This window comes from Schistocerca gregaria, chromosome 7 (assembly GCF_023897955.1).
Source record: "Schistocerca gregaria isolate iqSchGreg1 chromosome 7, iqSchGreg1.2, whole genome shotgun sequence".
NCBI lineage: Eukaryota > Metazoa > Arthropoda > Insecta > Orthoptera > Acrididae > Schistocerca > Schistocerca gregaria.
The window spans coordinates 74858815-74871815 of NC_064926.1; the positions used below are offsets into that span (position 1 = coordinate 74858815).

General features: G+C 42.4%; 1 protein-coding gene across 1 annotated transcript in view; it reads left to right on the forward strand.

Annotated features, from left to right (window-relative positions):
* Window positions 1-13001, forward strand: part of LOC126282290 (dipeptidase 1-like) — a 240283-nt gene that overhangs the window by 194840 nt on the left and 32442 nt on the right. Inside the window, exon 7 of the mRNA XM_049981942.1 lies at window positions 4504-4588. Within this exon, the coding sequence (XP_049837899.1) occupies window positions 4504-4588 (85 nt within the window). The remainder of the gene's footprint in view (window positions 1-4503; window positions 4589-13001) is intronic.

Here is a 13001-nt window from a genome sequence, read left to right on the forward strand (position 1 = left end):
CAGCTGCACGTTAATACCATTGCTGCAACATTGCAACAACACTAGACATGAAATTCAGCTGCCAGTGCCGGACACCGGTATAAGGCGTTACCTTTCTGTGGTGACTCACGCCCTACTCACTTCAGCCTACATCCTTCACACTGACGACTGAGCAATAGCGCCACACTGTCTCTAATCAACGCGTTGTCGACAGGATTCAACCCTACATCCTTTTAATAGCAGTGCGCCACACACGTGCTATAATGCCATATTTTAATACACTAAATAGCCAAAGAAACTGGTACACCTCCCTAAAATCGTGTACGGCCTCGCGAGTACGCAGGACTGACGCAAAAGATGTGGCATGCACTTCTCTAACGTCCACAGTAGTGCTGGAGGAAACTGACACAAAAGAACCCTGGAGGGCTATCCATAAATCCGTGTGAGGCTGGTCCCGGCGGAGGTTCGAGTCCTCCCTCGGGCATGGGTGTGTGTGTTTCTCCTTAGGATAATTTAGGTTAAGTAGTGTGTAAGCTAAGGGACTGATGACATTAGCAGTTAAGTCCCATAAGATTTCACACACATTTGAACATAAATCTGTAAGAATGGGAGGGGGCTGTCATCTCATCTGAACAGCACGTTGCAAGGCATCCCAGATGTGCTAAATAATGTTCGTTTCTGGGATGTCTTGTGGCCAGCGGAACTATTTAAACTCGGAAGAGTATTCCTGGAGCCACTGTGTAGTAATTCTCGACGTGCGAAGTCTCGCATTGTCCTGCTGGAATTGCCCAATTCTGCCGGAATGCACAATGGACATCAATGGATGCAGGTGATCTAGACGTATCAGAGGTCACATATCACTCCAACTGGGCACGCCCCACACCATTACAGACTATCCACCAGCTTGAACAGTCCCCTGTTAACATGCAGGGTTAAATTGATTCATACCTGTACACTTCCATCCACTCGATACAATTCGAAATGAGACTCATCCGACCAGGCAACAAGCTTCCACTCATCAGCAGTCCAGTGTCGGTGTTGACAGGCCCAGGATAGGGATAAAGCTTTGTGTTGCGGAGTCATCAAGGGTACACGAGTGGGCCTTCGGTTCCGAAAGCGCATATCGATGATGTTCCGTTGAATCTTTCTCTCGCTGATACTTGTTTATAGCCGGGCACTGAAATCTACAATTTTCAGAGGGTTGCACTTCTGTCACGTTGATCGATTCTCTTCACTCGTCGTTGTTCCCGTTCTCGTAGGATCTTTTTCCGGTCGCATCAATATCGGAGATTTGATGTTTTATCGGATTCCTGATATCCACTTTACACTTGTGAAATGGTCGTACGGCAAAATCCCCACTACATCGCTACCTCGGAGATGCTGTATCGAATCGCTCATGCGCCGACTATAACACCACATTCACACTCACTCCAGTCTTGATAACCTGCCATTGCAGCAGCAGCAGCAACCGATGTAACAACTCCGCCAGACACTTGTTTTACATAGGCGTTGCCGACCACAGCGCCGTATTCTGCCTGTTTACGTATCTCTGTATATGAATACGCATGCCTATACAAGTTTATTTGACGCTTCGCTGTATATCACATTTGGAATGCTAATTACTATATTTATTTCGAGTTATTTAGCTTCGTCATATGGCGCTCATTGACTGTTTAGAGTGAGCAGCCATATAATTTTAGGTGACGTACACCTCTCTTTTGAGTTCCTGTGTATATACTAAAAGAGACGAATCGTAATTCCTATATGTTCTGATTAAACTCTAGCGGGGCTCTCAGATTTTCATCTTCCACCAGAGTCGACGTGATCCCACGTTATGTGAAGATTATTTTCGCTTGTAAATGCAAAATTTACTGTTTTGTTTGATTGGCATTGAAAGTTCATTCTGACACAAATTTGAACCAGAGTATTCGAAGGCGTAGAATATGATAGAATCAATTCAGTACGCCCCATGGCCTAATCTACAGCTTCTCTTCTTCCGAACAGCTTCTTATGTTCGTACGTACAGCTTTCTTTGATGGATCGCAAAAGACAAGTAGTGAAGTTCAAATGCCGCCTACACACTGTTTCAACTCATCGACTGGATAACGAGTAATGGAGACGTAGTAGCGCTTGTGCCGCATCGAACCGCAGAGCAGTAATATTGAATGCGGTATAAATGTTGGGCTAGAGTGGACCCCAGACAATACATGACACTAGCGAGTCGTAGTCTTCTCAAATCTACACTCCTGGAAATTGAAATAAGAACACCGCGAATTCATTGTGCCAGGAAGGGGAAACTTTATTGACACATTCCTGGGGTCAGATACATCACGTGATCACACTGACAGAACCACAGGCACATAGACACAGGCAACAGAACATGCACAATGTCGGCACTAGTACAGCGTATATCCACCTTTCGCAGCAATGCAGGCTGCTATTCTCCCATGGAGACGATCGTAGAGATGCTGGATGTAGTCCTGTGGAACGGCTTGCCATGCCATTTCCACCTGGCGCCTCAGTTGGACCAGCGTTCGTGCTGGACGTGCAGACCGCGTGAGACGACGCTTCATCCAGTCCCAAACATGCTCAATGGGGGACAGATCCGGAGATCTTGCTGGCCAGGGTAGTTGACTTACACCTTCTAGAGCACGTTGGGTGGCACGGGATACATGCGGACGTGCATTGTCCTGTTGGAACAGCAAGTTCCCTTGCCGGTCTAGGAATGGTAGAACGATGGGTTCGATGACGGTTTGGATGTACCGTGCACTATTCAGTGTCCCCTCGACGATCACCAGAGGTGTACGGCCAGTGTAGGAGATCGCTCCCCACACCATGATGCCGGGTGTTGGCCCTGTGTGCCTCGGTCGTATGCAGTCCTGATTGTGGCGCTCACCTGCACGGCGCCAAACACGCATACGACCATCATTGGCACCAAGGCAGAAGCGACTCTCATCGCTGAAGACGACACGTCTCCATTCGTCCCTCCATTCACGCCTGTCGCGACACCACTGGAGGCGGGCTGCACGATGTTGGGGCGTGAGCGGAAGACGGCCTAACGGTGTGCGGGACCGTAGCCCAGCTTCATGGAGACGGTTGCGAATGGTCCTCGCCGATACCCCAGGAGCAACAGTGTCCCTAATTTCCTGGGAAGTGGCGGTGCGGTCCCCCTACGGTCTTGGCGTGCATCCGTGCGTCGCTGCGGTCCGGTCCCAGGTCGACGGGCACGTCCACCTTCCGCCGACCACTGGCGACAACATCGATGTACTGTGGAGACCTCACGCCCCACGTGTTGAGCAATTCGGCGGTACGTCCACCCGGCCTCCCGCATGCCCACTATACGCCCTCGCTCAAAGTCCGTCAACTGCACATACGGTTCACGTCCACGCTGTCGCGGCATGCTACCAGTGTTAAAGACTGCGATGGAGCTCCGTATGCCACGGCAAACTGGCTGACACTGACGGCGGCGGTGCACAAATGCTGCGCAGCTAGCGCCATTCGACGGCCAACACCGCGGTTCCTGGTGTGTCCGCTGTGCCGTGCGTGTGATCATTGCTTGTACAGCCCTCTCGCAGTGTCCGGAGCAAGTATGGTGGGTCTGACACACCGGTGTCAATGTGTTCTTTTTTCCATTTCCAGGAATGTAGTTCTAAAGTTCCCCAAGAGACTTTAGATTACGGATTCAAAGTGTGCGATTAATGGAGATGGATTTCATATTACATAATTTAATACAAGTAGCAATTACAATTGCTTCTTCTTTTCTTATGTACATGGTGGACAAAATAAAAGTGGCCCAAAGAATATGTCATGCACCTTATGATAGGCAACACAACTTACATCGTCGCCATTCGAGTTGCCTGCCAAAAGTTGCGTTACGTATTTTCCTGGACAGCTTTATTTGCTAAACATAATTGTATTGATATTGGCTTAAGTAGGCAGCCATCAATATTTATACGTCTGTGACACACTTTTGGTTATTAGATACATCTTTACTCCCACTGAAAACGGGCATATACACCTCTTGCAAGACCTGTACAAGAAATGTGATTACCGGCTTTCCAGCGGGAATACTGATGTATCTGGTTACTAAAAGGGCGTTAGTGATGTATAACATTAATACTGATGTTTGCCTCTTTCAGCCAATATTAAGGCAAGTGCATTTGATAAATCGGAAATTAATACTATAAAACGACATTTTCTCCATTACCGTAAGATAGTCAATATAGGAAGAAACTAGTTAGTTTCTAAAGCCAATGATACTGTATATAAGTGTCTTTCATTAAACTTTTTACGCTTATGGAATACCACCTTGTAAACATATTTCATAACTGGGGTAACTTGGACTGTTCAAGAACACTGTTAGCATGAGGTCTGACGACCTCCTTCACATGTACTTCGCCCGGTCTTCGATCCACCGACGTGTCATGGATACAGTTTAACAAATGTGGTACAATTTCTTATTAGTAACAGTTTTAACTTCGACATGCAAAGACTTAAGTCTTTTCAGTTGTGCTCTGTTTCCAGGCAGCCAACGGAGGAATCGTGATGGTTGCCTTCTACCCACATTTCGTCAGCTGCAGCGAATCTGCATCGCTCCAGGATGTTGCAGGTAAGGCTGTTAATTGGCTACTGTCAAGTCGAAAAGTTGTTTACCCTTCTCAGTATACATTACTTGCCTTCAGTGAAGCGCAATACAGTGAACGTATACTTAAGTTGAACACTCAACTCACACAGCAAAAATTTTACTATAGCTTTACTGTAATGACGAGATAATAATGATACAGTCTCTCGTAACGTCATTACTTTATTACCGACGTTCGAAAGTTAACTATATAGAGTAACATCTGACGAACTCGGCAATGGCCAGGTACTCATTTAACCAATGTTCAATTACAAACGAAAACTAAAAATGAACTACGTTCTAATGAAATACAGAAAAAAATTTCATTTATCTATATTCGTGAAAACACATTTGAAATTATGACGCAGTCGTACAAAGAAATAGGCATAATATACAGCTATATAAGTACAGTATGCAAATCAGGAAAAATAGTTTCTGCGCGCTGGGCGCCGTAGTTTCGTGTATCTACAATGCTATTTTGTAAACGTCCCTATGGTAACGCCTCTTCATAGTTCTATAGACGGGTAATATTTTCATCCGCAGCTGTTTACGCTTCTCAATTAAACAGTGTCAAAAAAGGTGCCAGGTGTCTGAGATTTCCTTACGTTAATTCGACTGTAAGAGTATCTCAGTAGTAAACAATGAATGTATTAAAATTTCATGCATAAGGAGCCATTTTTTCACGCTTCTCTCTGTTTACGACGTCATACCTCCTGAATTATGACATGCTGAATGGAATGAACAATCTAATGAGTACAGATTAGGGATTGAGAGTAAATGGAAGGCAGACGAAAGTAATGACAGCAAAAAAAAAAAATGGTTCAAATGGCTCTGAGCACTATGGGACTTAACATCGATGGTCATCAGTCCCCTAGAACTTAGAACTTCTGAAGCCTAACTAACCTAAGGACATCACACGCATCCATGCCCGAGGCAGGATTCGAACCTGCGACCGTAGCAGTCTCGCGGTTCCGGACTGAGCGCCTAGAAACGCTAGACCACCTCGGCCGGCGACAAGTATCAGAAATGAGAATAGCGAGCAACTGAACATCAGGACTGATGCTCATAAAGTAGATGAAGTTAAGGAATTCTACTACCTAGGTAGCAAAATAACTAATGACGGACGGAGCAAGGTGGACATACTCCTGGCAAAAAGGGAATTTGTGACCAAGAGAAATCTACTAGTATCAAATTTAGGCCTTAATTTAAAAAAGAAATTTCTGAGAAAGTACGTATAGAAAAACAGCATTTTATGGTAGTGAAACATGGACTGTGGAAGAAAACGGAACAGAAGAGAATCGAAGCATTTTAGATGTGGTGCTACAGGCGAGAGTTGAAAATTATTGGGCTTATGGGCTTATGGAAAACACTGACAAGGATATGGGACAGGATGATAGGGCATCTGTTACCACAGCAGGGAATCACTTCCATGGTACTAGAGGGATCTGTAGAGGGAAAAATACTGTAAAGGAAGACAAAGAATCGATTACATTCAGCATATAATTGAGGATGTCAGTTGTTAGTGCTACTCTGAGGTGAAGAGGTTGTCGCAGTAGAGAAATTCGTGTCAAAGGAGAGTCTCCTGAACTATGTGTGGTACAATGCCATAACTTTGTAGATGCATTTGGCGGCATATGTGAATACTTTTTGCGGAAGTTATTGCGCATAGAGTTAGTAGCGCAGAGGGTAATAAATTTAAACGGCATTTCTCCTTAAATATGATAGGTGTGTGGTTCTTACCCCGACAGCGATTGTTGACTGAAAGTAAGGAACCAGGTTTGGTTGAAATCGGTCCACTGGTTTAGGAGGAGAAGTGGAACATAGACACATATTTCTTAACTGATAGTTACAGTGGGTAAACGAAAACGTATTACTTGCCAATCTTGATTTAATTATCTCCTATTTTGCAGTATGCTTACGAAAAAGTTGTGTCTTTTAGTGCTTTGGAACTAAAGTGCAGTGAGATGACAAAAGTGATGTGACAGCAATTGTACACTACTGGCCATTAAAATTTCTACACCAAGAAGAAATGCAGATGATAAACGGGTATTCATTGGACGAATATGTCATACTAGAACTGACATGTGATTACATTTTCACGCAAATTGGGTGCATAGATCCTGAGAAATCAGTACCCAGAACAAACACCTCTGGCCATAATAACGGCCTTGATACGCCTGGGCATTGACTCAAACAGAGCGTGGATGGCGTGTACAGGTACAGCTGTCCATGCAGCTTCAACACGATACCACAGTACATCAAGAGTAGTGACTGGCGTATTGTGACGAGCCACTTGCTCGGCCACCATTGACCAGACGTTTTCAATTGGTGAGGTATCAGGAGAATGTGCTGGCCAGGGCAGCAGTCGAACAGTTTCTGTATCCAGAAAGGCCCGTACAGGACCTGCAACATGCGGTCGAGCATTATCCTGCTGAAATGTAAGGTTTCGCAGGGATCGAATGAAGGATAGACCCACGGGTCGCAACACATCTGAAATGTAACGTCCACTGTTCAAAGTCGTATCCGAGTTCATAGTCCATGCTGCTGCAATCGTCGTTGAACTGTTCGTGCAGATGGCTGTTGTCTTGCAAACGTGCCCATCTGTTGACACAGGGATCGAGACGTGGCTGCACGAACCGTTACAGCCATGCGGATAAGATGCCTGTCATCTCAACTGCAAGTGATACGAGGCCGTTGGGATCCAGCACGGCATTCCGTATTATCCTTCTGATCCCAAGGATTCCATATTCTGCTAACAGTCATTGGATCTCGACCAACGCAAGCAGCAATGTCGCGATACGATAAACCCCAATCGCGATAGGCTACAATCCGACCTTTATCAGAGTCTGAAACGTGATGGTACGCATTTCTCCTCATTACATGGGGCATCACAACAACATTTCACCAGGCAACGCCGGTCAATTGCTGTTTGTGTATGTGAAATCGGTTGGAAACTTTCCTCATATCATCACGTTGTAGGTGTCGCCACCGGCGTCAACCTTGTGTGAATGCTCTGAAAAGCTAATCATCTGCATATAACTGCATCTTCTTCCTGACTGTTAAATTTCGCGTCTGTAGCACGTCATCTTCGTGGTGTAGCAATTTTAATGGCTATTAGTGTATATAGTCGTATATACCCTAGTTCAGTAAACGGCATGTCTGAGTAATAGTAATCCAATCGGTATTCAGTGCGATTGTCCTTTGTCACTCACGTGAGCCAATCTGTGTATTGCTGGTGCTCTCTCACAGGGAGCAGGGTCTTACACTAACAGTTCTTTTTACATTGTAGCTCATTAATAGTAATTATAATATTATAAATTGTAATAATAATAATAGTAACAACAATATTTACAGTTCGAGATATACAGTGAATTATTGGCTGTGTAAAAGTGGGTTATTATGAAATAGCGAGATGTGATAGAAATAAATTTAAATAGGCTGCATCAACTGGGGACTCCGTAAATGAGAAAAATTCTTAGACAGTCATTTTTAGTGAGATAACCGGTGCGTACACAAACAAAGACTGACATTGGAAGAGAGGTCAGAAGCTGTTTTTTTTTTTGCAGGTATAGTTATTAATCATTTCTCTGATATACTGAGGTAAAACATTCGAAAATCGTGCTCCTGCTGCTGAAAATGACTTAGAGTATATGGCTGTGGTATGGAGTACGATAATAAGAATATTTTTTCTGATGCGTTGTCCACAAAAGAGCGCATGGACGATAATCGCGCACCAATAAACCTCTCGATCGTTGAGGAATCGAGCTTCCATGAATAAAACAAGTTTGTATGTCTGATTACTTTACAAATGAGTTAAGATGTTAAATATACCATTAAGTGTGTAAGCGAGAAAAAGTTGGAAGTCGCTAAGAGCTCCGATTATGAAATAATGGATGAACATAATCTGGATAATTTACGCTCCATTTCAAACAGAAGCTAGTTTTTCACGCATGTAAATGTTTACGTCATACGTCCTGAAACATGTGTGGTGCAGTGATACAATTGTGCAGTTACATTCAGTGGTGTATGTGAATACTTTCTATCACTTATGTTGCGAATAGAGTCGGAAGTAAACAAGTAAGAAATTGCCTTACGCCGAAGTCTGACTGCGTGAAGAGCGAAAAGATAGTAATCTACAACTTTACCCCTCCATAATTTGTGGAGGCTGTCAGAAAGAAAAGTTTCGTAACGGTTTGAAAATATGTTTCAAGTCTGTTGCGAGTCATTAAGTACCCTCATCCTCAGATACTGGATGAATACACTTGAGGTATAGTCCGCTGTCACTTATGCTCCTTCAAGAGAAACACAAGTTCTAACTATAATACTTACCTTATTGTGTTCAACTTTTAACTAAAATTACACCCCTTAATGAATAGATTATTACAAAACTGAAAAATTTAAATTCAGACAATAATTACTTGAAATATTGACCTCTTTTTCTCCGGAAGCCATTAAATGGTCATCTTGCAACTGATATCGGGTTCTCGAGAGCGGTTTGGTAACTCAGTATTTTACGGACTACAGGACCCACGTTTTTCTTCGAAAAACTGCTTCCAAAATTCAGGTGCGTATTATACTCCAAATTAATATAAAAAGTCCAGTGTTTGATTTAAAATCACTCCAGTCTTTATAAAAGGTCATATATTCGATGCCGCGAGGAACCTATATTTCGCAACATTGGATTCAACTGGCAGTATCAGCGCAGTGATGCAACGAGCATGAGTTGCGGAGATTCACAAGCTTGCCAATACTGTCTACCTTCCGTCCCGCCATCACAAACGTACAACACCGTCTAGCCTTTGGTGCGTCACTGCAATCTGCTGTGCCAGTGAACTTGAACTGAATGTGATTGTACTATCGGTAACAGTAGTATATTTTTGTTAGCTAGTTTCGTATTGAAAAAAATTAAAGGTATTCATATGTGGGCTACAAATTGAAAGTAATAGCATATGCAGTATGTGGAAACAGAGCAATTAGCGGCATTTCAGCCTCCACCAACAGAAAAAAGCATTATCGACTGGCAGGCTAGTAAAAAAGAAATGAAAAAAGAGGTAGACTAAATGTGCAAATAGAGGACTGAATACAAAATGGCCAAAACCAGAAGATGTCGTATTGAAATAGATTTAGGGCTACTGTCAAAAGGACATTGGAATTAATACAAAAGTGATTCAAATACACGCTCGTAAGCTAGCGCTGTAGTGGAACTTAAAAACTTTAAGGTTATAGCTGATTGATGCTCCAGGTTTATGAAGTTTCATGGACTTAGCATGCGAACCAGAAACAAAATCTCTCAGAAAATGCCGCAAAAGTATGAAGAGACACTATTACCTTTCCATCTCTTCACTATTCAACATTGGAAGAATTACGTCAGATAGTGAATACAGACGAAACGTCTCTGAACTATGTCAGATAGTGAATATGGACGAAACTTCTCCGACATCTGATGTGCCTAGTAACAGAGGTATTGCCATGAAAGGTGCTACAAGTGTAACAATAAAAACTAGTGGACATGAATGAATGCACTACACTAATATCCTTTCATGTTGTGCAGACGGTATTAAACTGAATCCGACGATCATTTTCAAGATCAAAACAATGCCAAAATCTTCTGAAACATGACCAGATTATGTTGTTCATGTACATGACAAGGGTTGGATGGACGAGACTGGTATGAAATTATGGATTAACAGAAAGTGGGAGAGAAGGAAAGGAGCTTTATGGAAGCTGTTCTTGTGCTAGATCAGTTTAGTAATCATTTGAAAAATTCTGTGAAAGAGAAATTGAGACGGAGAAATACAGGGCTTACTGTTATTCCTGGAAGACTTACTTCACAATAGCAACCTACTGATATCTCGATAAATAAACCGTTTAAAGTGTATATGAGAGACAAATGGAACAGATGGATGATAGATGAAACCTAACATGAATTCATACCGAAGGGAGCTTTAAAACGACCGGCAGTCGAACAAGTGTGTCAGTGAATAAAACAGTCGTGATTTAGAGTGACAGGAGACATTGTTGTCAAATCTTTCAAGATGTGCTGGATTTGTAACACTCTCGATGGCAGTGAAGACTATATTACATACGAAGAGCACAACGATGACGACGAAGAGGAAGAAGAAGAAACTTCTGAAGACGAATTTAAGAGATTTTAAAGGTCAGTTCGATTTTAGTATCATAATAATAATGGTAAAAATTTATTTTTAAAAAAACTGCTTGAAAGGTAAGGTGCATTTTATAGTTCGTAGCGTCTTATAGTCCGTAAAATACGGAAAGTGAGGGAGCAATAGGAGAAATCCTTTACTTCCTTTGAGTGCAAATGTTTGCGGCGTGGTTAGATGTAGCAAGTGCGTAGGACGGTGGCAATACGTAATATGCAAGGATAACTATTTCACCCTACAGCAGAGTTTGTCCTGTTCTGAAATTTCTCGAGAAATTCAAACAGTGTGTCGTCTGGGCCTCGAACATTAAATCTTGTTTGTCGCTTGCAGTGTCCTTACCAACTCAACTGAGCAGTCCAGGGGCGACTTGCAACTCACCCTCACATCTTTAATCCCACCTCACCTCTCTGCTACTTTCCAAACTTCACAAAACCTCAGCTGCATACATTTCGGGACCAGAAACTCCCAGTTCGTGACTATCGTTTTTCTCCACTACATTCTTTGTTCCAGGTGTGCTAGTCCCAAAAGTTATAGAGGAGAAATTTTGTGAACTTTGGAAAGTAGGAAAGAGGAAATGTGTGGTCATCCATACTAGTACTAAGAGCAATCCGTTAAACTACAGTTACACTGTGCATCAATCTAATCCAAAGGCCTTAAATTCAATTAAATACCTAGGAATTACAATTGCGGACAATTTAAATCAGAAAGAGCACTTAGTAAATGTTGTGGGCAAAGCAATCCATTTGGCAGAACTCTTAGGAAATTTAACAGATCTACTAAAGAAACTGCCTACACTACACTTGTCCGTCCTCTTTTGGAGTACTACGCACAATCTGGGATCCTTACCAGATAAGGTTAATGGAGTACTTGAGAAAGTTCAAATAAGAGCAGCACATTTTGTATTATCGCGAAATAGGGAAGGAGTGTCACGGACATGACACGGAATTTAGAGTGGACACCATTGAAACAAAGGCGTTTTCCGTTGCGGCGGAATCTTCTCACGAAATTTCGATCACCAATTTTCTCCTTCGAATGCGAAAATATTTTTTTGACGCCGACATACACAGGGAGAAACACTCTTCATAATAAAATAAGGAAAATCAGAGCTCGCACGGAAAGAAATAGTTTTTCGTTTTTTCCCGCGCGCTGTTCGGGAGCGGAATAATAGAGAGTCATTGTGAAGGTGGTTTGATGTAACCTCTACGAGGCGTTTAAGTGTGATTTGTAGACTATCCATGTAGATGTAGATCGTGAATTGTGTTTGGATAGCTCAGTCGGCAGGAACATTACCAGCGAAATTCAAGGTTCCGCGTTCGATCCCAAATTCAGTTTCAGAACATGTATGATGTGTGGCAAGCAACAATAGGTAAGGTAGGACGTCGTACGTTAGTCCTGGAAAGACGACAATTACGAAGAGCATGGTCAAATAAGGTCAGCGACCCCTTCGTAGCAATTGTGGTCTCCGAAAGTTGAAGAGAATTTATTTTATTTTATTTATTTGCTACTGTAAAAAAAGTAAACAGTACAACTGATAATGCGATCAGATAAACGAGAACCAGCAGTATGTGTGATGGAATACTGGAACAAGAGACTATGGTTTGGTAAAACAAATATAACAATAATTACATTACTTAAAACACGATTAAATTGTAGTAATAAAACTGATCATCTTACAGAAGTCTCAGATTAATCTACTCCTAAATAAAAGCTATCGTTTCAATTGGTTATGAGCCCGCAGTATATTTGTTTTACCAAACCATAGTCTCTTGTTCTAGTATTGCATCACACATGCTGATAGTTCTCAGATGCGCTACCTGTCATTATACACCACATATGTTCCCGCAGTATGGCACTAATTAGAGCACAGAATGCATTACAGGATTCGCCACCACAACATCGATGATGGTGTTAAGTGCTTCCCTGCAGGCAACTATTTCCTCTGAAAACAAATCATGAGCGGCAAACATCCATTCGGGAATTAATTACATATAAGTGTCGCGGTTATTAATTACGCCGTATTAACATGTCCGCTGATGTTGACGCTAATAAGCATTTTATTTTTAATTTTTTAAATAAAATATAGTGCTACATCACGTTTGGAAAGCAGAAAGGCCGTCAGCAATAAACAACCACGGAACTTAAACGTCATTATTTTATATAAGCAGGTTATCAGTTCGTAGGTTGCGTCTCTTACAATTATCTCTCCGAAGCTTGCAGCCAACCTGAAAACAGTGCTCCTT